This window comes from Panthera pardus, unplaced genomic scaffold (genome assembly GCF_024362965.1).
Source record: "Panthera pardus isolate Hobbes unplaced genomic scaffold, ASM2436296v1 HiC_scaffold_10, whole genome shotgun sequence".
Classification (NCBI taxonomy): domain Eukaryota; kingdom Metazoa; phylum Chordata; class Mammalia; order Carnivora; family Felidae; genus Panthera; species Panthera pardus.
The window spans coordinates 101,763,824-101,788,558 of record NW_026526655.1 but is presented as its reverse complement, the minus strand read 5'-3'; the positions used below and the strand labels follow the sequence as shown (position 1 = coordinate 101,788,558).

The window sequence follows — 24,735 nt, the reverse complement described above, 5'->3', positions numbered from 1 at the left end:
GTCCGTCCTGGGACAGTGTCCCTACGCCCACCCAGCTCAGCCCACAGCTCCCGCCCCGCCCCGCCCCGGACTGGCCACAGGTCCCAGTGTGCCAGCTGCTCTAGGCCCAGGCCTGGGGCTCCCAGTTTCCCAGGCCGACCTGGCTTAGTGGGGAGGCGCTTGACCCCAGGACTGCTACACGCAGGCTGGAAGGGACAAAGTTCGGAAGCCCATGGGTCAGGGCTGAGGGGCTGGGAAAGCGCTGGTGTCACAAGCCCTGCGAGTCTTGCGGCACAGAGGACCAGAACCGCCGCTCCCCTGGTCAGGAGTGGGACCGGACCTCCCGGAAGCTGGCCAAAAATTCCCAGCCACAATCAGGGCCAGGCCACCAACTAACCCTTTAGGCCTCGGTTTGCATTCAGACTGCCGTTCACAGAACAAATGACCGGAGCTCCGACCTCAATTTCCCATCTCTAAATAGGAACATTAACCTTAAGCCTGAATTCCACGTGGGCGCCGGTGGTCAAGACGCTGAAATTCACCGCCTCTGAGGGGGCCCGGCGGTCCCAGAACGATTCTTGGATTCCCCCACCGAAAGACTAGAAATGTCCCCTCCGTTCGGAAAGCAAAGGGTCCCGGGTTCAAAATGGCAGTTTCTCTGATTGCCCCAAGGGAAGTTTCCTATTCCCTGGGGAGGGATGCGCAGGCCTCCGCCCAGCGGCGGGAGGAGTCTGCGGAGAGGGCCTTCCTGGCCCCTCTGGGAACTGAAGGCCAGGACAGCGGGCCAGCAGCTGCTCCGTCAGGCGTGCGCCGTTTGGGGCTGCCGGATCCGCCTAACTCGGCCCTGCTCTGCCCTAAGCTTGGGTGCCAGGCCTTGCGGAAAGGACCCACCGCACGGAACCCGCGCTTCCCTCCAGCTGCGCGAACCTGCAACTCCAAGCTGAGGTTACACGCGATCTCCCGGTAACTCGAGGAAAATATCGCCCCCACCTCCCGGTTTCCGCGCTTTATTAATTTCATGGAGAGTTCAAGGGGAAGTCGTTTGAGGTTTGAGCTATCCTACATTGTCTGGACGCTTGCCTTTTCTGCTCTCTGGACACCGTCCATCAGGAACCCTCTGGTTAGGAGTCAGTCCACTCCCGGGGGGAGGGGGTGCTCAGAGTGTCCGTGGCTACAGCGTTCTCTCCAGCCTCGGTTCTTCTTTCGTCCTTTCTTTGACACTGGGCGAAATCTGGGGCCTGGGTCTTCTGGTGGCCTTCCACATGAACAGCTGTTGTGTTCTCACTGGCCCCATGACTCGGATCCCCGATGTGTTCACACTGCGAAGTCAACACAGTTTTCTTGTTTTGTTGATTCTTGAAAAAAAAAAAAAAGAATTTAGGAAAAGGGCACTTATGAAGATAATTCGGGCTAAGAAACATCCTGACCCCTGTCAAATGAAATCCTTGGATAATTGAGAAAACAGTAATATAATCAAAGCAGCTATACATTGAATACGTACATGAGATTAGCCTATAAGTGCATATAAAGGTCCAGGATCTATTAAGAGCTAGAACTAGGAAGAAGATAAGACACAGGTTTCCTACAGACATAGCTCAGATTCAATGTCAGACTGAAGGTCAGAGTTGAGAGGGGATCAATCTAATCTAATTCCTTCAGTTTAGGAATAAAGAGGCTCAGAGAGAAATAGGGACCTGTTCAAGGTCACATAGCACAGACAGAGGGGACAGACAGAGGGGACGAAGGAACCCAGGTCCTGACGCCCAATGCAGAGCCCCCCACCCCACCCCACCCCACCCGCATTATGTCTCAGGTATTTTCTGCTTTTCTGAATCAGAAATAGCCCTTCCTGGGGTTTTCTCTCCAGTTTAGGCTCTCATGAGGCGAGGGGATCCCAACAAGGACCCCTTCCTGGAATTCCGTTGTCTCTCCTCGGTCAGGCGTTGGCTGACAGGACAGAGGCCAGATTTCTTCCTCTCGGGGTCTAGGGAATTCAATCACAAACCTCTCCCCCACAGCCTGGTGGACCCTTGAGCACCACACGGGTGCAGTTCTGCGATATCACCAACAGGTGGCGCGTTCCTCACAGGAAAACCGGCCGGGAATTCGCCTGCGCCCCTCTGACCCTGCTCCTTGCCCTAACCTCCGGCCTTAGGGTCCCTCTCCCGATAAAGGGGAAAGCAAGGGGTGTAGCGGGGGAGCTCAGGCTGGGTGCCCAACGTTTTGAAAAGAAAATCTCTAGAAACCCTGATTCTAGCCGTGCGGCTCAGAGAAACTTCACGCTCTAAGGGGTCAATGAACCTTGGGTGCAGAGGGCAAGGCTCTGCCGCTTGACCAGAGAAAACACGGGGACCCACTGGGGTCACGCCTAGGGGGCGTTAGCTCCCCTCAACAAAGCCATCCATGAACGCGCTCATTCACGCAAGCTCGGCTGCAGCCTTTCCTATTCACCTTCCCCAACTCCCATCTTTCACCTAATTTTTAGTTTTATATAGGGGGAGGAAGAGGGGGGGAGAATTAGAGGAAGAGAGAGCTTTTTCAATTGCGACGATAATTGTCCGCGAGATGGGTTTCTTAATCTGCTCATCCATTATTGACTTCTCCTCTAATATTTGGCTTTGCGGCTTTGATCACCAGAAGATCACACACTTGGCTCCTTTGCATAACAATTTTGGGGCGGGCGTCTTTGGCGCGGGAGGGGAGGGACGTGCCTGGAATGGCTTTGGGGTCGGTTTTCTACCATCCCACCCTATCCCCGCAGGAAGTGAGGCCAGCCAACCCCCCCCCCCCCCCCCATCTCTAACAGTACCATTCATGCCTGGAAAGTTCCGCCGGTGAGTGGGGGAGAAGAGGAAGCTGCTAACTCCTTGGGGGGTGGAGTGAGACCCTAGGAGAGGAGGGATTGTGTCTCCACCTCATGTCCCACTGCATTCCTAGCCCCAAAAGATCCTGCCTTGGGCTCTCATCCGCCTCCCCCACCCCCAAAGACACACACACAAGTACTGGGGAGACAGCGAACCTTACTTGGAGGTGAATGGAGTGGGTTGGCCATCAGCAGAAGACCACCAATCCTCACCTCATCCCTGCGCTCTCCTCTGGGACTTAGGCCACAGGACAGAACTCAGACGCCTGTGGCTCTGAGCCAGGTTTGGCCGGCCTTAAGACAAGTGACAGCCTCTGTGGGACCCTGAGCTAGTCCCTTCCCTTCTCCAGGTCTCCAGTTGTGTCATCTGTGGAATGGGCTTTTGGCCCATGCACTCCCTGAGGTCCATTTGATCTTGACCTTGCCACGTGTTGCCCACCTCCGCCCCCCCCTCCCCAATCAACCCCCCTCTGCAGGGCTTCGGAGCTGCACAGGCGGGTCTTGGAAGGGAAGAAAAAACACAGTGGCTATTTTATTCTACATTTAAACAACTGTCTCCTCTGCCTTTGCAGTAGCTCCCCGACGGGGGGGGGGGGTGGGGCTGTGGGGTGGGGAGAGGGTGTGGGGTACCGATGGGGGTGGGAGGTGGGCAGTTGGTTTGGGATCAGAGCACTTAACACGCCGCACTTCCAAAGCCTCGGTAAAGGTAGTTGCTCTCCCATTTCCAGCTCGCACAAAAACGCACACTCTAGGACACCCTAAGCAGGGACACGCACAGGCACGTACGCCCATGCACACACAACACTTGCACACCCGAACGTAGCGCAAGCACGTTGGGACTAGAGAGACACAGAGAATGCACACCATCCTCCCATGCACACGCGGACACACACACGCGCTCACCTGGAGCCTCGCACACACAGAGTCACGTACAAACACGCACGCGCGCGGCGCACACTCGTCCCTCACCCGGGTTTCTGCAGGAGAAGCGGACGGGGAAGGTGGCTGGGGAAGGCCTTGGGGGTGCAGCGACCCCTCCCCTCCCACCTCACCCGCACGCGATCCAGTCTGGGAAAGAAGGAGGTGGGGTGGAGTGGGGGGGCAGACTCCAGGTTCTCGCCCCTTTTGCCTCTCCACTCCAGGCTCCTGAGACTTCCCTTCCCTGCCCGCTCCTCTTCCGGACTAAACTTTTCCCACCCTCACCTCCCCGCCGGCCCCCTGCGGCGCCGACCTCGAACGGAGCCGGGGGCTTGTCCTGCACCCTCCCGGGGAGGAGGGTCGGGAGGCTGCGTCCGAAAGGACGAAAGAGGGGCGCGGCCTGGCTGGCGCTCCTGAGCCCGCCGGCAAGGAGGTGGGAAGGCGCGGGACAGGAGCCAGAGCGGCGAGAGCTGGGTGCGCGGACTTCTGCTTCCTTTCCCCGGGTCGATGGGAGATGATCCCAGGGACAACCTCTCACCCCTAAGGGAGTCAAGGGAAGGAGAAGGAGGACAGTTAACTCTGGGGCCAGCAGAAAGAACACGGTTTGGAGCTGCAGGGGCATTCCTGTGCAAAGGACTTGGATGCTGTGGTTTTTCTTCTTTTCTCGAGTTTGGGTTTTTTGTTTTGTTTTGTTTTGTTTTGTTTTTTTTGTCCCCAACTTTGAAGTTGGGTCTGGACCTCCCCGGGAACCTGGACTGAGCCGAGGGGGCAGGAGAACCCAGAAGCCGCGCTGGCCCCTCCTCATTCGCTCCCACACTGGTACCCACCAGAGTACACACGCTCGAGGCCAGTCGGTGTGGACTCCGACCCGCGCCGAGCAGGATCGAGGTGGGAGCCGCCACTTGGACAGGTGGGGACTGGGGTGGGCCAGGGGCCCCTTCGGCCACAAGGGGTGCCTTGACTCCGGACACCTCCTAGGGAGGGGGAGGGGTGAGAGAGGGCGAAAAGCAAAATAAAGGAGAGCAGAAAATTTCCAGCGTAGACGCTGAATTTACTCCGGGTTTTATTACTTTTGTGGGGGAGGATACAATGTTAGCGTTTCTGTTCTGGTGTCTGGGTGGAATTCGGTGTAAGGAGAAAAGCAGGATGTCTGATTAAAGTGAAGAAAAATATGTAGAGTGTGTGTGGTTGCCTTCCTTTCGGGAACCGTGAGCTCTAAAATCTTCGGCTGCAGGGGCCTGGCTAGCTGTGTGGTACCAGCTCCAGAGTGGTTTGGGGATACAGAGAGGGAAGGGGAAGGCTTTCCCGGTAACCGGAGCCGAAGGGTCCTGCGTCTCGCTCTCCAGCATCCCCGCGCAGTCACCCGGCTCGTCAACCCGCCAGCAGCAACCGGACGGGGGTTTGCGCGCTGGCGTCCCGGACGCCTGCCCCAGCCCCGGCCCCGCAGGCTGTCCGCAGGGCTCAATAAGGAAACCAGGGCCTGGGGAGCCCTTTCCGAATCCTGACCACCCGGTGCAATTTACAGAAATCACTGAAATGTTTCCCCCATTTCCCACAGTCAGGTGAAGAAAAGGCTTAATTTTCTCAGCTTGATTAGGCTTTAGAAGGGGCCGGGGGAACCAAACAAAAAAGCAAACCGTTTCTGAAACAAACAGGTCCCTGCTGTGAACTGCTCCCTGGGATAAAAGGGAGAAAACCCTGTGGGTAGGCAGAATGGTGGGGATATAGATCCAAATATTGAAATCCCCAAAGGGGACAACCTACCTACCTTCCTCCCTTCCTTCTTCTCTCCCTCCCTTCCTTCCTTCCTTCCTTCCTTCCTTCCTTCCTTCCTTCCTCCCTCCCTCCCTCCCTCCCTCCCTCCCTCCCTTCCTTCCTTCCTTCTCCCTTCCTTCTTCCTTCCTCCCTCCCTTCCTTTCTTTTCCCTTCCTTCTTTCTTCCTCCCTCTTTCCCTCCTTTCCTTTCCTTCATTCCTTCCTTCATTCCTTCCCCTCTCTCTTTCTCTCCCTCTCTTTCTTCGAAATTCCTAAGAACCTGCACATTTACTGGCTTATTTCATGCACACACAAAAAATAAATTCTCCCTGGCTCCCCCTGCCCCCCCCCAGCCTTCCAGACCGTCTACAAACAAAGCTGCCGCCCCAATTTCAAGAGTCAACAGAGCATTTTATTTTCCATGGTTTGCCTCCCACGCACCCCCACCCATCTCAGCTTTTTCCCTCTCCCCCCTCGCCTCCCCCAGCCCCATTCCCAGCTTCAGGCAGAATTGCTTAAGATCCCTAACCAATACCCAACGAATCCCCCTGCACCCACCCACCCCCCACATTATTATCGCCTCCAAATGAAGACCAAAACCAAGAGCGCTAATTGAATTAGTCTATTGAAAGGACTGTCAGGTACAATGACGTGGCTCGAGGCCCCACATTTCCCAAGGTCTATAGGCTTTGGGGACCTGCAATGTATAGTCTGACCTTCTGGCTCATAATAATACCGCAGTACTTGTAGCAGAAATCTCCTCGCATTCACTCCCAACAAAACCGCTGGTCACCCAGTCCCCGTAGGAAGGCTGCACGCTATTGTGTTGCGACAACTCATTCATGTCCCGCGCCACGAGGCCCCACCGCCATCTGATCTACACTCGAAATGCGATTACCACCGTGTGCATGCAACACGCTCGCACTCTCGGCCCGTCGCGCACACGCCTGGCCAGGCTGCAAGGGTTTCCTTCACAATTCTCCTCACTCTCTTCCTCAAAAGAGAGGTGGAAGCTAGCAGGACCATGATATTTGTCTCTGCCTAAATGACATCCAAAATTCTGTGGGAGCGCAGGCTGGCGTTAGATATCTCTTTTCTGAACAGCATGCGCCCAAACCCCCCACAAACACGTTTCTCTGAGCCCTACTGGCTGGTGGGGCAGACGGGGGTATACACACTCAAGTGTCCATACGCGAGCGAGCCTCCTGCCCTGCACACAAATACACTGACACACAAACAGGGTTTTTATAGACTCTGTTTGTGGCTCTCACATATACAAGCAAATAGATACAAATATGGGCTTTGGCCCCCACAGCCCTGGGCCACTGCAAATTGATAAGTGGTTTTTGCAAGAATGGGAAAGAGGAGAAACAAAGGTATAATTTCTCAGCCTTCACCTTGAGAAGCACTCATCAGTCTTCCCCTTGTGTGACCCTCAGCCTTCTCTAGCACCCCCCAAACACACAAACACACTTCCTGTGTGTTTGGCCAGGTGTCTTTTGCTCACGGGAAGTCTCTGTTGGCCGCAGAGAATGCAGATAATGGAGGAAACACAGGAATGGGAGAGAGTCAGTAGGGTTGGGGTCTTTCTCCATCCCGCTTGTATCACTCCCCCACCATTGAAAGCCTCTTTGGGTCCCCTCCTTCCCTCAAGAGGGTAAGTAAATCATAAGGGTCCCCCCACCCTTCGTCATTTAAAATAAAAATTCTTTTTCCTTATCCTCCACTTGAATGTGGGCTGGGTGTGGAAGCGGAACTTGGGGACAATCTATTGCACAGATGTGGCTGGGTCAGTGGCCTTCTGTGGAGCCTCTTGCCTTGGGGAAACTGCACAACTCAGAACTTCAAGGCAAGGCAAATGGGCACTGGGTGCCCCCAAACATCCACACCTCTGGCCCAGGAGCACAGGGCCATTGGAGAAAGGGACTTCATTCTCTTCCTCCTAGATTCCCCCAACCTGCTTCCAGTCAGTCTACCTCCAGGCCATCTCCACCTGGATATCTATCAAGTTGGAAGAAATTCCTTAATTCTCAAAGGCAGAAATGCGAAATGCGGACGGGAAACGTACGGGCACACGGATGTATTCAGACGTGCACACACATGGCTCCATACACACCCGACCCCTTTACCCACATACTCACAACTCACTCTGCCGGCACTTCCTTACCCATACGCCCAGTCCTGAGCCCACTCCGAGTCCTCTGGACCCCTTACACACCCATCTTGGCCAACATTTGCTCACTCCTAGCATTCACACATCTCACTTCCTGGCTTGCTAGGACACCAACCCGCTAGCAAGGTATGCTCATTTTCAGGAGGGAGAGGAGAGTGTGGGCCCGGGCGGGGGGTCGTGGAGAGCTGACGGCGCTGGCGCTGGGTGCGGAGCATCCGGGGCGCACCGGGCCTGGCCTGGGGGAGGTGGGGGGGACCAGCCAGCGCGCGGGAGCGCCGCCTAATCCAGCCGGAGCTCGTGGGCCGCGGGTGCATTTATCATCCCATTACTGTAACAAATCCGGGCTCCACTACATGAAAGGTAAAATGAATTACCGACGTTAAGCCGTCAATAAAGTCATTTCTGTAAATGGTGTCTCCAAAGGGCCGCCGCATTATTCAGCTGGCTTTATCAGCTGGCTGGAAATTACGTGGAGGAGCCGGGCCGCGCGGCGCGCGGGGCCGCTCACTTTGATTAAGCGTCTTGCCAGCGCGATGTGACAGAGCTTTTGACCAGGGTTTTATTCACAGGCCTGTGATGAACGCCAAGCTGATCAGGCGGAATGAAGAGTAATTAAAACCTATAAATTATCTTCCGCAGCCCTTCTCGAGGCGTCTCCTGCAGGCGAGATAAGGCGTCGAGACCCTATTTACGGCGCTGAAAGGGACCGCGGCGCACAAAAGCTACGCGGCTAAATAGGATATTGATAGTGTCCTAATTAGAATTTAATTAAGTACCCACGCTCGCTTGCGGGATAAAGATTTCAATTTTGCGAACTTAAATATAAATAAAATCCCACCCCCATTTCGGGGAGAAAAGATGGGGGACCGGGAGATTTCGGGGCGCCCTTGGGTGTAGAACTGAAGAGGACCCGGTCGACTCCAAGGTGGGGTTGGGGGGCAGCTGGGGAGGATTGAGGAGATCACGGCGGGCCTGCTTAGCACAGCGCCCTGGAAAATGGTCCTGGCAGCCCCCAGGCCACCGGGCAGGTCTAACCAGGAGCTCTGAGAACCCCCCCCCCTCCCCCCCGATAGAAGAAGACCCTCGGCTGGGCTGACCGATGCAGCCAGCAACAAGAACTCCCGCTCTCCAGCAGCCCCTCTGAGAAACTTCGGCTACTGCGGGGGTTTTTAGCTTGCTGGGATTTTCGTTTTATTTTCCTCCTAACCTTCTGTGGCTTTTCGGGGGCACGAGGGAATTATTTTGCATTGTCCTCTAAGACAACATCCCCAGAGATCCTTTCTTCGCTGTCCCAGTTGTTGCGGACGGCCGTCAGGGAGAACAGGTTCGCCGGAGCTCCAAGATAACATCCCTGAGAAGGCCTTAAGTTGCTGGAGTCTTTCTAGCCACTCTCCGGTACCGCAGGCTTCAGGACACAATCTGAGCCTGGCCTTCCAACACAGCTGGGCAGACAAACCCCGCTGGTGTCCAGCGCCTCACCTGCCCACCCCCACCCCCCATCCCTGGCCACCAGAAAGCTTTTAGGGTGCCTCGACCAGGAAACAGCAAAAAAGAGACCGGAGGACTGGAGACTGGTCTTCCTGACCGTGGGGGTGGCATGAGCCTCCGCGGTCCCCCAAAGCTTGGGAAGAACACGCAGGGATAGAGCCAGGGATCTCCAGGGGGTCGGGGGTAATTCCAGAGAGCTCTGGGCCACCAGGGCAAACTCGTTGTCCACATCGTCAGCAGGCTAGGGCAAACACTTAAGGTGCAGCACTTTCACATTTGTTTGACTTCACTTTGCAGGAAAATCTCACACGGAGGTTGCCCTGAACCCAAAAGCCCTGAGTCGAGCACAACGGCACCCTGACCTGCTTGGCCCAGGGGCCCGCCCAGGACAACTCTAAGACGCCCGGATGGCTTCCACTCCGACCGCCAGGAAAAGAACAGGCGCCTGGCGCGCCCGGCGCTTGGGCTCTCTCGCGCCCTCTGGGCTTGGCTTAATGGCGCCAGGACAGCTCCCGGGGGTTGTCGAAGGTCCGGACAGGGTAGGACGTGGGTACGGATACTCCGGAAAGCACACGCAATAGCTGGCCGGCAAGCACTGCAAAACCTACCAACAGACGGTGCTAGCTAGGCGCGGCTGGCCTCCGGGGTTTGTGATTTATGAAAAATAAACTGATTATCTCAAAGTAACCAACTCTAGGTCTATTCCACATCTTTGACCCTCTTCGTCGCAGCCCTCTCCCTTCACGCGCGCGCGCGCGCACACACACACACACACACACACACACACACACACACACACACACACCGACCCCATTTCACCCTTCATAACAGAAAAAGAAAAGAAAAGGCTGAATTTCTTAGGCAAAGGGATGTAAAAGAGCGGAGGCCCCTGCTTCCTGACCCTATGCCCGGCGCGCACGCCCCCATAATCCTGCATTTCTCCAACAAGTTGTTTATGGAGTTGCTTCTCTATTTGCCTACACCCCGAAATCCACCCCTCCCTGGTCTCCTTTGCCCCTTCCTCGGTTCTGGCTCGGTCCTGGCTTGAAAGAGGGGGAGGGGCTCGAGCGCGGGTGGGGGAGGGCGGGCCGGACGCGCGGGGCCCTGGCCGCGGCGCCCCCTCTCCGCCAGCGGCCGCCGCCCCCGGATTATTTATCCGCAAAGTCCCGCGCGCGCCCATTGGGCCGGGGCCCGGGTGTCAGCGCGAACCCTGGCTCGCCATTGGCCCCGCACACGTGCGGCCTGACTCACGTGCTTCCGGTTTGAAGGCAAAAAGTGTGCCTGGGTGATTTTTTTTTAAGCGAGAGAGTTTGTGCAAAGATCCGAGCTGTCAGAGATTTGAGAAAAAAAAAAAAAAAAAAAAAAAAAAAAAAGGCAGCCCCGGCGCTGGCGGAGACGCGCTCTCGCTGCAAAAAAAGCAAAGGCGATTAAAGGCGCTGCCAGCCTCGCGCTCTGGGCACAGCTGAGCGTGACACTCGGGGAAGTCAAACCCCTCACTCCTGCCTAGGAAGATGGCTAGACTTTAAAGACTATTTTTTCCCTTTAAGAAAAAAAAATTTTTCTTGGAGCTTTTTTCTTTTTTCTTGCTTTCTTTTTTCTTTTTTTCTTTTTTTTTTTCTTTTCCTTTTTGGCCGTGGCTTACTCCCCATTTAAAACAAATCATTGAATCTGGTTGCAGAAAGAAAAAAAGAAATAGCCAAGTGTCTCCATATCTGGATGTCTACAAATTAGAGAGAGGGAGAGACAGCGAGATCTATCTGCTCGATAAGAGCGAGCGATCCAGGCCAGGCGCCTGGGCTTTTTTTCCTGCACCCGCCCCGTGCCTTCGCTGGGGCTTCGCCGGCCTCCTTCCTCCGCGCACCCCCACGGGCCGCTGGCAAAGTGGGGTGGGGAGCGAGGCGGGGGGGGCGGGGGCCGGCGCGGCGGCCGGGGCGGCGGGGCGGCCGAGCATGGAAGAACAGCAGCCGGAACCTAAAAGTCAGCGCGACTCGGGCCTCGGCGCGGCGGCGGTGGCGGCGGCCCCGGGCAGCCTGAGCCTGAGCCTGAGCCCCGGCGCCAGCGGCAGCAGCGGCAGCGATGGAGACAGCGTGCCGGTGTCCCCGCAGCCCGCGCCCCCCTCGCCGCCCGCGGCGCCCTGCCTGCCGCCCCTGGCCCACCACCCGCACCTCCCCCCGCACCCCCCCGCCCCCGCCGCCGCCGCCGCCGCAGCAGCATCTCGCGGCGCCTGCTCACCAGCCGCAGCCCGCGGCCCAGCTGCACCGCACCACCAACTTTTTCATCGACAACATCCTGAGGCCGGACTTCGGCTGCAAAAAAGAGCAGCCGCCGCCGCAGCTCCTGGTGGCGGCGGCGGCCGGAGGAGGCGCAGGAGGAGGCCGGGTCGAGCGTGACCGAGGCCAGACCGGCGCAGGTAGAGACCCTGTCCACCCGCTGGGCACGCGGGCGCCAGGCGCCGCCTCGCTCCTGTGCGCCCCGGACGTGAACTGTGGCCCACCCGACGGCTCTCCGCCAGCCGCCGGCGGCGGTGCGGGTGCGTCCAAAGCCGGGAACCCCGCGGCGGCGGCGGCGGCGGCGGCAGCCGTGGCAGCGGCGGCGGCGGCAGCAGCGGCCAAGCCTTCGGACAGCGGCGGCGGCGGCGGCAGTGGAGGCGGCGTGGGGAGCCCTGGTGCGCCGGGTGCCAAGTACCCGGAGCACGGCAACCCCGCCATCCTGCTTATGGGCTCAGCCAACGGCGGGCCCGTGGTCAAAACTGACTCGCAGCAGCCCCTCGTTTGGCCGGCCTGGGTGTACTGCACGCGCTACTCGGATCGTCCGTCCTCCGGTGAGTACCCAACCCCGGCTGCGCCTTGTCCCCAGAACTCTCAGCCGCCACCGTGCCGGGGGGAGCAAAGTCGGCCTCCGCCGCTCTCTCCTCTCACGCCTGCTTCCTCCGCCTCACCCCCGTCCCAGTCCCAGCCGGGTGTGCCCCCAGTCCAGCGCTCCTGGCCTCTGCGGCCACCACTGGAGAGGCTACAGCTCCTGGCACGAGAAGCTCGATCCTTTGGTTTTGAAGTCCGAGCCCCTGGGGCCTTCTTTGTGTTTTACCTTTATTATTCTTAGGAAAGACACAGTCAGTCATTGATTTTCTTCCAGGGAGAGAGATGTTTAGAGCCGGCGGGAAGGTGGGCCTAGTGATCTGGGTCTGAAATCCGCCAGCCAGGTCCGGAGGAGGCCGAAATCCAGCAAGGCTCTGATCAGAGAAATCATTGCCTTGTGTTCTTACACACGCAAACACCATCTCTGTATTTTCTGGGGAGAGTTTCTTTACATCGAGATAGATTTGAGGACACACAGAAAGAGAGAGAAAAGCCTCTGATCGCTGTCTCTTCTTCCCCAGGCCGGGTAGGCAAGAGAGTCTGACCCGGGTGGGTAGAATCCAGGGAAAGACGGTTGCCAAAACGGTCGGTGCCGAGAGCCCGTGGCTCCTGGTTCTCTAGCGCTCACAGACAGTGGGAGAGGAGAGGAGACCGGTCAGGCTCGGGCCAGGCCGCGGGGGCACAGGACATGATTGACAGCCTCCTGGGCAGCTTCTCCGTGCCACGGGCTCGGACATCCTCCCGACTCTGCCCCTTCCTTCTTCCACTCCTTTCTTCCCCGTATCTGCCAGTTAGCAGATTTCTGCCAGCCGTAGGTTGGTTTCCTTCGGCCCTTTTTCCGCCTGTCCCTTGCGCTAGGAGAACCCGAGGCCGAGGAGACCCGCGCTGGGACAACCCAAGGCCCCGGGAGAGGAGGCTGGGGCCTGCCTGCCTCCCGGGATGGCAGCACCAGGGAGGCGGGTGGGCACTGCGAGGAGGGCAGCAGGGGTTCTGGCCTACAATTGGCGTTCCGGGCACCCGGTCCGGCAGGAGGCCGGGCACAGCGTAGCCGTGCGCCTCTCTACTCCGGCTGCTGTCTAGCCTCCCCCACGGTTGCCGGCCGGGCGCGGATCGATGCGCGCTATCAGCCCCCGCCATCTCGAGCCCCGTTATTGACACGTCGGACTCCCTGAACCTCCGAAAAGCTGCTTTGATTGACTCGCTTGATGGATAGAGTGATTGAGCTGTCAGGCTGTGCGGCTCAGGCTGGCCAGGAGGCTACGATTTTATTACAAGTGTCCGTGCCTCTGCACACACGTACACAACAGCACTCTTAACAACGTCCCGGACGCACAACGCGCAGCGGGGCCTTTCTGGAGATGTGCACATTTCCTGGGCAATCTCTCTATCCGCTCAGCTAATTACTAATCCAAACTGAGGCCGTCCTCCCTCCCCACCCTACCTCTTAGTCCTCTCTGCACAGAGCTTAGGAGTGGGCCTTGCCTTTGTTCTTGGCCGCTTTCCTTCTTATGGGCCTGGGGAGGCAGGGTACTGGCTCCTCCTGCATGGGCAGTTCAGGGAGATGAACCTCAACCCAGACCTGAGTCGCTGCAGTTAGCCAGGCCTGGACTCTTTTGTCATAGGACAGCTGGTGACCCCAGGCGCTGGCCTGCCCCAGGAGCCAGCAGCCCAGCTTACCCCTCTGTTGCTAGGTTTGGAGACTCCGGTGAAGACCATTCTTTCCAGACAGTTTCAGATATTAAAAGGCCCAACAGGGACTTAACTTGGCTCAGTAAGCTCCCATAATCAGGACAGGGCCCACCAAGTAAGTGCCTGAAGACTTGGGTGTGAGGCTGATAGACTGAGGTGCAGGCTTTAAAGGCTGCCTCCTCTTTCCCCCTCCTCTCTCAGGGCTGGGCTCCATAGCAGCTCTCTTCCCAGACCAGATTTTGGGAGAGATTTCACCTTCTTGGGGGGAGGTTTGCTGGGGCCTCTTCCCATATTCGTCATAGGGGCGAAGCACAAAATTCTGGCAGTATTCTCCCTCTGTCTCTGTCCCTCTGCCCATATTTTGCTCATGGATGGGGTCAAGAGGGATGTAGTCTCTTTGCAAATGTCTTAAGATGGGCAGGGAAAGCATATCTGGTCTGTTTTTGTTAATCCAGGATTTTTCAATCCTGAAACTGTAGCTTATGTGTTCAAAAGAGAGAGCCCGGTGGAGGAGTGGGGAGGGTTCTCGCTTTCTCACTGGCACCATGCAAGGGGCCAAGCGGAGAACCCTGGGGGCCAGGGTCATGTGGGTAAGACATGCAACCGGGTGAATGCCTTTTCCTCTCTTCAGAGACGGGGGTGGTCAGTGTCTCCCTGGGATTCTAGAAAGGGCTTCCGTTAGGCCAAAGAGAAAGGAGACGTGGAGAGAACATACACCAAAGACTTTGGATCTAGGCAAGCCCCTCCAAGTCCCCTTCTTATCCCCTTATTTTCTGGGGTCAATAGCCACAAGCAGATGGGGTCTTATTGTCTGTGCTGGGTGTAGGTGGCTCCTTGAGGAGGAAGGGAGGATTAGTTTGCAGGCTGGCAATTCCCTCAGGGCAGTCCCGCCCTAGTGTCTTCACTGGTCCAGTCTTGAGACTCTTTTTATTCCAGGGCTGTGAAGACAGCAGGCCCCTGACCTCCAGGTCTGGGATCCACCGGATGAGGCTCCAAATGTGTCTCCATCTTGGATTATGGGATTTAAGCCTGGCACGCGGCTCTCTGGTTCCGAATTCGGGTGTGGGGTGTACAGACAACCTCGGCCAGTTTTCCTCCGCGGCCCGTCTGGCGCCCCCCAGAAGGGAACTCGGCGACCCCAGCAGCCAGGCGATGGATTGATCTAGGGGCTAGCCGGCGGGAGGGAGCCGGGGGCGCCGCAGGGCCTCCGCAAACGCCCCGGAAGCGCAGGGCGCGATCCCCGCTCGGCCCTGCAATTCTCACGGCTTCCTCTGCCCTCTACCCCCTCCCCTCTGCCCTCCGTCCCCACCCCCACCCGGCCCTCTCCGCCGCTGCAGGTCCGCGCACCAGGAAGCTGAAGAAGAAGAAGAACGAGAAGGAGGACAAGCGGCCGCGGACGGCGTTCACGGCCGAGCAGCTGCAGAGACTCAAGGCGGAGTTCCAGGCGAACCGCTACATCACGGAGCAGCGGCGGCAGACCCTGGCCCAGGAGCTCAGCCTCAACGAGTCCCAGATCAAGATCTGGTTCCAGAACAAGCGCGCCAAGATCAAGAAAGCCACAGGCATCAAGAACGGCCTGGCGCTGCACCTCATGGCGCAGGGACTGTACAACCACTCCACCACCACGGTCCAGGACAAAGACGAGAGCGAGTAGCCGCCGCCGGCTGGGGCCGCGCGGTCCGGCCGCCGCGCCCGCGCCCCCTCCTGGCACCGCCACCGCCACCGCCACCGCCGCCTCCGCCTCGCCGGCCCCACGCCGGGGGAGAAAGAATCCGCGCACAGGAGGGAGGGAGCAACAGGGAAGAGAGAGAGAGACAGAGAGAGAGAGAGAGAGAGAGACAGAGAGAGTTTCTCAGAATGGAGAGTCACGTTTGAACGAAACATTTTTAAAAAGGGAGAAAGACTCGGACAGGTGCTATCGAAAAATAAGATCTATTCTCTATTCACGGTATAAGGGGCGAAACTGCGAACTCCTTAAAGCTCTATCTAGCCAAACAGCTTACGACCTTGTATATATTTAATTTCAGGTAAGGAAAAGAAATATGTGTAGCGATCTCTATTTGCTGGACTTTTTATTAATCTCCTTTATTATTATTGTTATAATTATTATAATTATTATAATTATTTTATCCCCCACCTCCGCCTCGCTGCCCCCGGCCCAGTTTCGTTTTCGTTGCCTTTTTTCTTTTGAATGTTGTTGCTTCTCCGGTGCCTCCCGCCCCGCATCGCTGGCCCTCGTTTCTCTGGGACTTTTCTTTGTGTGCGTGAGAGTGTGTTTCCTCGCGTGTCTGCCCTTCGCCTCTCCCCCCCACCTCCCAAGCCCCATCTGTCGGTCTGTCTGTCCTGCTCCCCTTTCGTTTTCCGGAGACTCGTTGAGAAATACGACCCCACAGACTGCGAGACTGAACCGCCGCTACAAGCCAAAGATTTTATTATGTTCAGAAACCTGTAGTCTGAAATAAAGTGTTCACTGTGCTCACGAGCCGCTGGCGGCCCTCCTCCTTGGGGGTTCGGGAAGGGCGCGGGCGCAGGGCTCCCGCGCGCACCGCGCACACACCGGCCGGCCGGCCTTCCCACCAGCGCGCAACGAATCCCGGGGGCCAGACGAGCGCGCGGTGGTAGAGGCGGCCCAGATCCGGGCGGATCCGGGTCTAGAGGGTCTGGAGGGTCTGGAGGCCCACGCCTGGTCTCCAATGGCGTCCAAGGGAACCAGAAAGGCGAAACCTCAGTCCTGACTCCGGAAACACTGCTGGGGCTGTCGGGCCGCTCCCGGTGCGGGGCCAGGACCAACCTGGCTTTGGCCTCCTCTTGTTCGACCTGCTCTGCTCCTCGCTCTGGCCTGCACCTTTCCCTTTTCTTCCCTCCCGTTCCCCTCCCAGCCTGGTGCGGGCTTTGCTTGACGTTTTTCCCTCCGGAAGCAGAAGGCCTTCCCAAGGCGGGGCAGAGGTGAGGGGCTGCCTCCAGCTAAGCTGCCCACCAGGGCCAACGGCTCTTCGGCTCTTCGGCCTGGCCTCTGGGCCTGCCCTCTCTGCCGCCTGGTCTTCACCGCTCTTAGTTCGGAGAAGCGATTCTGTAGGCGAAGCGGTGGGGCCAGGGCGGCACAAGGAGCCTCTCCTGGCCGGGATCTCACGGTCTCCTATAGCCCAGGGAGAAGAGGCCCGGATCCTGGGACGCTATGCAAAGCAGCAGCACATTGCTGCTGGGATCACTTTGAGCCATCTCCCAAGTGGGCACAAGCCTGCCTCGTCCAAACCCCAAACCTAAGCGGGGTCACTCTCAGAATGCCAACAAAGGCTTGCTTCCTGACTGAGGGGGGCGCAGACACAAGCCTCCAGGACCCTTAGGACACGTGGACGTCCCAGAGGGAAATGTCTGCACTCTTGCCCCTTCCCCCTGGGGCCTATCCTCCTGGGCAGGCACTGGGCCCCCTATATTCAGGGACTAGGGGGAGGAACGAGAGGCCCCTCCTCAAGAGGTATCATCTTTTTGTCCAGGATTTGTGTTTTTTATGATAAATTCTCCTTTCCTCCTCCTTCCTGTCTTCTGAAATATGTGTGCGTGTACCTGTGTGTGGCTAGACGTGTAGGTGTCCTGGTGAACTTGTGTGCGTATGTGATCATGTGCAAACACGGGTGCATATAGGTAGCTACCTGGTCTTGTGTGTCCCTGCATGTGTGACTATTGTGCTCGCTGAGTGTTCGTTGCTCTGTAATTGGATGCACACTTGGATGTTTGTGAGCTCATGGCATGTGTTCGTGTGGTCGTTTGTGTTTGCACACCAGAATGCTTGCAGGTATGTTTACGGGGCTTAGGTCTGCATGGGAACTCTGTTTCTGTGTTCTTCCCTTGGGTTTCTTTCCTGTTGTTTTTGTAGGATTGATTTTGTGAGAAGTGAGAGTGGCGTCATTCTGCCTTTTTCCTTGAAAATCTTCCCGCTGATTTGGGCCTCTATCTGGGGAGGTGACAGTGCTGAGCCGGCTCCGAGTTCTTGCTCAAGGGTTTGGGGGCTTGAGGTTCAGAGGCCTGGAGTTGGAGAGTAGGTGTGGTATTGCCATGGACTCCCAACTTTGTTGCAGTAAATCTTTTTCCTCTTACCCCCTTCACGCCTTCTTGGGGTGTGGAGACTCATCTCTGCACATAATGGGTGCTCAGTCAATCCTTGAGTGAAGAATTGGAAGCAGAGGCCTGGGCCCTTCCCTGGGGTGGCCCAGATGCATGGTTTTATGGGGGTTGGAGGTACATCCTTTGCCTTCCTTGGTGGGGAAGGGGGCCTGGGATCTTCAAACTTTCCAAGGCTTCAGGTTAGAGGGTCAGAGACTTGGAGCCCACCGTCCTCCCCCTCTCCTCCAGGTAGCTCGGAACATCTAGCCACATCCAGAAGTGGTGTTGGGGGCGCCCTGCTCTGTCGAGAACCTTCTCCTTCGAGTGCCTGGAAACGAGGCTACCCTTTCTGCATCCTTCTTCATGGTGGCCCTGGGGGTCCCGAGGCCACTTCAAGACCACCAGATCTAGCGGCTGGGGTAGAGGCCAATGCAAGCAACAACTCCAGAAACGATCCTATTCCTTAAGGCTCCATTTCAGCACTCTCAGGAGGTCAAAGCTAAGAGCTCTTCCCCTTAACCTTGGGGGAGAGGGACGAGGTGGTTACCCCTCCCCAGGATTGTATTAGTGAAGTCTATGGATGTGTCATTATTATGTAATTTGATTTCTTGCCCATATCTCCTTTTATCTTCCAAACATTATGGGCAAAGAGAATTTTCTTTGTCCGGTGGAGGAAACTGAAGCTCGGAGAATTTAAATATTTGTTCCGTGCCTTGTCCGTGGCTGTGTGTCTTCTTCTGTGTCATATCTACTCTTAGCACCTGACTTTACCTCGGGAACCTGGCCAAGGCCCTGACCTTCCCACCTTCTTGCCTTCCTCCGTCCTCATTTTCCTTTCTTCCTGATTGGGGCTGAGGAGAGAGGAAGAGGACTTTGGTCAGTTCTCTTTCTTGTTCCCCCTCTAAAAAAAGAAAGTAATAATAATCATAAACAGGCATTGATTTCTCTGATTTATGGGGCTGGCTTTAGTGAGCCGCCTGTGTATTAAAGTCTGAGGTTGCATCGAAATAAATACTGGCGTGTGCTATCCCAACTTCCTCATTTTCTACCTTTTTTTTAAAAATGAGCGGATTGAACCATAAACTTAAATCTTCCTCAGCCCAGAAGGAAATGCACACTAGCCGAGTCTAAACAGTATTGATCCCTGGCTCTTTCTGAGGGCAAAGGTCTCTGTTTTCTTGCTCAAAAGTCTTGTTCCTTCAGTAGGGTCAGGGGGAGGCTGTGGATGGAGGAGGGGATATTTGGGTGTGGGGGGCTGCCTTGTGTGTCTGGGCAAGCTTACACGTTTGTGGGTTGTCCTGTGTGTGGTGGGGCATTGGTATGGGACGGTATTGGGTAGTTGTGCCTCAGCTTGGGAGATGGAAGTGTGTGTTTTGGGTATATGGATGCCAGTAGTGACTGGTGTTTGTGAATGTGTGCATGTGTGCCCAGCTCTCTGGCTCCCTAGGCTGGGTTTCCCAGGGCACAGAGAAGGAGTGGTCTGCTAGCCTGCCCCCCTACCTGGCCCCCACAGCCCTGTGACCTATGACAGCACTTCCAGAGGTGTTATCACCAGGGAGGTCACTGTGTCCTAGTCTCTCCCCATCCCAACTTGCTGCCACCACCCCCCCCCCATCCAATGCCCTCAGTAAAAAGCCTGGTTGCAGGGGCAGGGGTGAGGCTTGGCTGACTCCTGGAGGCCAGAGGCCAAGGCCACGGTTGGAGAGGCCCTGTTCAAATTCCTTGTCCTGTGTCCAGGTGTCCACTGCGGTTCTCAGGTGTGCTCCTCAGTCCCTCCAGTGCTTAGCCTAGATTTTCTGTGTTGGAGAAAACCCATTCCTCTGGCAATAAAAACTGCCTTCCGGTATGCACCAACGTGCGCAGGGGTGGGAGGGGCAGGGCAGGGCAGTGGGCAGCAGCCCTCCCTTAGCTTTGCCTCACCTCTCCATGGGGACGTGGCCGTGTGTCCTCCTCCCCCCACCCCCACCAGCGAACTCGTTCTTCTCTCACTTTGAACTCAGGTGAGAGGGTTACACTCCTGTGGCAACTTGTGGAGAGGGACAGGGCTGGGGACCCTGCCAACCCCCACTCCTCCCCCAAATGCTTTAGGCCAGTCTTTTAATGAAGTCCTGTTGTTGGAGGGGGTCCTCAGGGATCCTTGAATAAAAAGGTTGCATTGCACAGGCAGGGGTGGGGTAGCGGGGAAGTTGGGGGTTGGGGGAGCGTGGAGGAAGGGTGGGGGTGGGGGGAAGTCCTGAGAGAGTAAGTATCTCTTTCAAAAGCAAGGGAGAGGAAACCGGCCCCCGCCCCTCCCTCCCAGCTTTCCCCTGAGTCCAGTGTTCTTCCCTGTGTGCCACTGAGTGGGCAGTGTTGAAGCACAGACAGCCGCTCTGCATACATGCACATGCTTCTGCACACAAAAGAGCAGGTGCATACATTCATCTATGCCTATATATGTGCATGTGTGTAAAATATGTGCACATATACCAAAAAAATGTTGAATGGGCTGAGCTATAGAGGTGTGTTCCCCACAAGCACAGGGACGTTGCCTGTGTAGAAGCTTCTGGCACACATTCACGCATGGTCCAGGAGTACACATAGCGGTGTGCAATACACATCTGCATGCCCCAGCTCTTGGGCTTCCCGTCTAGCCTGTACAGGGACAGGGCGTTGTTTCCAAGCCTGGGACGTACCTGCTTGTCCCTTCCGTGGAGGCCCCCAGGAGGAACTGGGGTGGAGGTGGGTGGGTTGGTTGGGTGGGGGCCAGGAAGACTGGAGTCAGGGCAGCCAGGGGAGTGGTGGGGTGGCCCCTTCTCTCACCCAGGAGGCTGCTGGGTCCGGGTGGCTCTGGGCTCAGACACAAGGCACACTTAGTACAACTCTCTCCATCCTTACGATGTCCCCTGCACCTTCTCAGGTGCATCTCCTGGGGGAATGGCGGGCCTCAGGCAGGGAGGTTTCGAAAAGCAGATTTTTCAGAGAGCTTGGTAAGTCCTGGGCCATATTTGCCCCTAGAATTTCCTTCTAAATGCAGCCTTTCCTCCGCTGAGGTGTCACTCTGGAGATGGGACTCTGGAATTCTCTCCACAGATGTGGGAGTGGGTTGCTTTGGGGACATTTGGGAAGATTTCAGCCTCAGTAATGGAAGACTCCGGGTATAGGTGAGTCTGTAAAAAGCAGGATTTACTGTGGGTGTATAGGTACACACATCATACCCTGAACCGAGAACTGGGATCTTTCACTCTAGCCTGGGCTGTTGGCAGCGGGAGTGAGGTGGGATGGAGTGGTGGGGTGGGAAGAGGCAGTAGGAGTGTTGTGTAGAGGGAAGTGATGGGCACCAACATCCCCCCTCCTCGACTCTGCTGGGGGAGGGGGTAAAACTCAAGAAAGCTTTAGGGGACTAACAGCCACCAGCGGATTCCTCCCTGCCCCCCTCCCTCCCCCCCAAGCACACCATTGGGTGTTTGGAAGCTTCCTCAGGGTGCACTCATCCTTCTAGAGGTCTGAAGACGTGTCCAGCAGGTGCCGGAGGGACACAGTTGCAAGCGCAGAGGGGTGGGAGACCCCCGGGGGGCCAGACGGAAGGAGTCGCAGGAAGAGAGGGGCCCACGAATATTTAAAATGTGGCCACAAGCGCTGTGAGAGTGGGCTAGAGCCCTGACGGAGGCCAACGAACTCCGCAGAAAGACCCACAGTTCTGCCATCTGATAAAGCCCACACAACGGGAAACTTGACCACAAACCTCTGCTGCTGCTTGGCGGCCTCCAGGGGGCTGGGGAGAAGCAACCTGTAATAGTTGCAATGTTGTCCAAGCTGAAGGTAATGTATGTGCTGAAGAAGACAAAGCAAGTCCCAGAAACCACCTCAGCGGAGCTCACCCTGTCCTCCTCTCCCCTTCACTTCCACCGGCGGGACTTGTCCATTGGACAGGATGAAGGCAATTCAGAAGACACTTCCAGAAGTTTGAAATGGTTAATAACATAATCATAATTTACTTGCCAGCGCACACTGCTAGCTATTTGGCATAGTTTACTTAATTCAGCCGCACGCACTTCTTTGAGTGGGATGTTATCATCCCCATTTTACAGATGAGAAAAGTGAGGTCTAGGGCCGTCTTGCCACAGTCACACCAAACCACATTAAAACTTACACTGTAGTAATGCATCGTAAACTGCCAGGCTGACTCGCCTTGGCAACAGGCTCAGTATCAAGTCTCCAGCATAGGGAGAGCTTGGCACATGGTAGGGAGAGGCGCAGACTTGGGTTCAGGGCTAGTCTCTGTCTTTTGGACTCTCAAGAAGGAGTGGCTCTCAGCCCCCACCCCCGACCCTGTACTTCCCCTCAAGTTAGTCAAGTCAGGGCTGAATTCCTGCTCTCACACCACACTCCACCCGGGTCTCAGATGGAGTTCCTGGGGGTTCCGTCTTTTCCCCATCCAGAGGGCCCCCGCCCTCCACAATCAGCGGGGTCTGCTTCCCTCCTTCCTCTCCCACCTGCTCCCAGGCCGGTGGGTAGAAGCGTCCCGCCCCAGCCGGGCGACTCCGACTTTGTCCTTGTCCCAGCCCGGCCCGGCGGCCAGCGCCCTGCCCAGAGGACACTTCGCAGATGCACTTCCGGTCAGCGCGACCCAGGCCGCAGGCCCCGACCGCCCCGAGCACCCTCTGTCGAGTGGCGTGTTGGAGACGGGAACGCCTCTGGGGCTCGCGATCCCTCCGGGCACCGCGAAACCCCATTTCTGCCTTCCAGCTCGTGCCGTGGCTCGTGCCTCTCCGCTCGTTGGGGACGCCAAGAGAAGGGCCACTCCGGCCCGGTCCTCGCGCCCGACCTCCTAGCAGGCGACAGGGACTCGCGCTCAGGCCGCATCTCTCCCCCGCCCCCGCCCCCGCCCCCGGGTTCTCCCAAGTGACTGTTCTTTGTGCAGTTTCGATTTGCGTCTAGGCCGGGTTCGCGTTTCTTTCTGTCATTTTCTATGGGCTTCCCAGCCCCCGAGTGCCTCCACGTCCTCTCCTCCAAGCTTTCTGTTTTCTGCTGCGGAGGCCATCCTCCTGTGGCCAATCTCTCCGGCCGCTCGGAATCGGCCTCCGCTGCGGGTGTGCCCGTGGTCTCTTAGGCTCCCCGCCTTCCGCCTCTCCTCTCCCCGGGGCCCAGCTCCCAAGTTTGCTCCCCGCTGCTCCTAGGGAGGTTGGCGCGTCCCCGACCTTCCTGCCCCCCCCTCCTCAGGCCGGCGCAGCGGACCAGCGCTGACCTTGGAGGCGGCCAGGCTGCCCCTCAGGGTTCTCTGGTCATCCCTGCCCCTCCTTGACTCGATGGCTCCCGAGTCGTGGCCGCTGGTGGCGGGGGGGTGGGGGCGGCGCCCTTCCCCTGGCAGTAACGCGCAGCGGCTTGCAATCTTGGCTGCACACGCCGTGGCTCCGAGCGGCCCCGGCCTGGGGTCAAACCAGGAAGGAGGAGGGGTGGACCTCAAGGCTGGGAGATCCGACTTTATTTATGTTGCTTCAACTTGTCCTGAACGGTTAGACGAGGAGCGCTTGCGCGCACACACACCACGGGGAGTCCAAGCCCTCGCTGGCTCGACCCGCCGGCTCAGCGCCCTGCGCGCCCTTGGCCCGCCCGAAGGCCCTGGCGTCAGAGGGCTCGGCGGCGGCCTCCTCCGTGCGTGGTTGGGGAGGACCTGGCCCCAGAAGGGCCACCAGCTGAATTTTCCCGGACTAGGTGAGCGCCCTCCGAAATCCCCCATGCGGGATCCATTTTTGGGCAGAGAAAAAGTTGCAGTAGCAGCCCAGTCCCCTGCTGCCTCCCCCGTCAACAAAGCGAGCACCTTCAGGGCTCAGACATTTGCCCACCTTCCCTCTCCTTTTCTGGAGATAATTTGGCCAAGTCGCTTGCCTATGCACAGCTGTGGTTTCCCGCTCGGGTTCACTGTTTACTTGGAATTTCTTTAAAACCAGCGGCGCCAAATTGCCCTTGTTCTGCGTCTTCTCTGGGCGGCGTCCGCCCAGGCCTCGCTGGAGCTTCCAGAAGGGCGAGGCCGGGCGATGAGGGCGCGAGACAGGCCTCGGCCTAGCTGGGAAGCATCCTTCGATCCGATCCTTCGCTCGATTTCCCACCTCTGCTCCCCGCTGCCGACGGAGCTCAGGCTTTCACCGCTGGCCTCCTCACTTTGGGCTCCTTCCCGGTGCTGTGTCCTCATTAGGCGCAAGCCATGGCGACTGGGGATGCAGACCCCAGAGAGAACGGCTGGACTCAGTTCCCCTATCACCAGGCCTTGAGTTCTTTATCTGTTGTCTAAAATGCCTTCGCAGGGCCGATTTCACTGGCGGTTCATGTCTAGTGCTGGTTGGTTTGCCAATGGCAAGGAAGTGAGGCGTCCGGGGTTCTGGGGGAGTGTTGAGGGAGGGGGGAGATTGGAGTATACGGTCTCCCAAGGGAGGTCACTTGTATTCAGCTAAAGTAAACAAAGTTCCCCAAGGGGAATAAAACTTTTGGGGCCCTCCCACCCAGCAGGACCTGGGAGTACCGGGTCGGGAAAGGAGGTACTGTGTTCTGGGCACCCCGGCGTGCAAACTTTGGCCCCAAACAGAAGCAGCCACCAAGTGAAAGTAACCAGAGAGGCACCACCACGGCTGACGGCTGACGTTCCTGCGAGAAGTGCCAGGGAAGAAGACACCGCTGCTCCCAGTGGTGGCCCAAGGCAAAGCGGAGGTCTCCATTGAATCTGCTCATTTGCCTTTCTCAGGGAGGACGAGTCTGGATCCCTTCCTCCCTAGGCTCCCGCACCCCCTCAGTCACCCCAGGTATCTTTGTTGGTATCGCTGCCTTCCTCCTAGGAGAGCTGCCGCGTTTGGATTTGGCCCACCAATCCCAGCAATTCCAGACCCGGCAGGCCGGGGCTCGGCCCTCCCTCCAGCTTCCCCTTCCCCTGGTGGGGTGGGGAAC

The 24,735-nt window shown here is 57.4% G+C and overlaps 1 protein-coding gene and 2 long non-coding RNA genes across 4 annotated transcripts; 1 reads left to right on the top strand and 2 right to left on the bottom strand.

Annotated features, from left to right (window-relative positions):
- Positions 1–972: 972 nt before the first annotated feature.
- Positions 973–11,515, bottom strand: LOC128779007 (uncharacterized). Its single transcript, XR_008424835.1, has 2 exons — positions 11,408–11,515; positions 973–1,334 (listed from the first exon to the last, which is right to left on the bottom strand). It is a non-coding gene; the product is annotated as an uncharacterized LOC128779007 (long non-coding RNA).
- EN1 (engrailed homeobox 1) lies at positions 10,574–16,201 on the top strand. Its single transcript, XM_019469515.2, is given in 3 exon segments — positions 10,574–11,364; positions 11,366–11,996; positions 15,057–16,201. Coding segments are annotated over 3 exon segments (1,188 nt in total). The 5' UTR covers positions 10,574–11,124; the 3' UTR covers positions 15,374–16,201.
- On the bottom strand, positions 16,129–23,504 carry LOC128779006 (uncharacterized). 2 transcript variants are annotated; one of them, XR_008424833.1, is made up of 3 exons: positions 23,045–23,504; positions 21,542–22,627; positions 16,129–18,671 (listed from the first exon to the last, which is right to left on the bottom strand). It is a non-coding gene; the product is annotated as an uncharacterized LOC128779006 (long non-coding RNA). The 2 variants fall into 2 exon arrangements; XR_008424834.1 differs by having other exon boundaries at positions 21,542–21,751.
- Between the last annotated feature and the right edge of the window lie 1,231 nt (positions 23,505–24,735).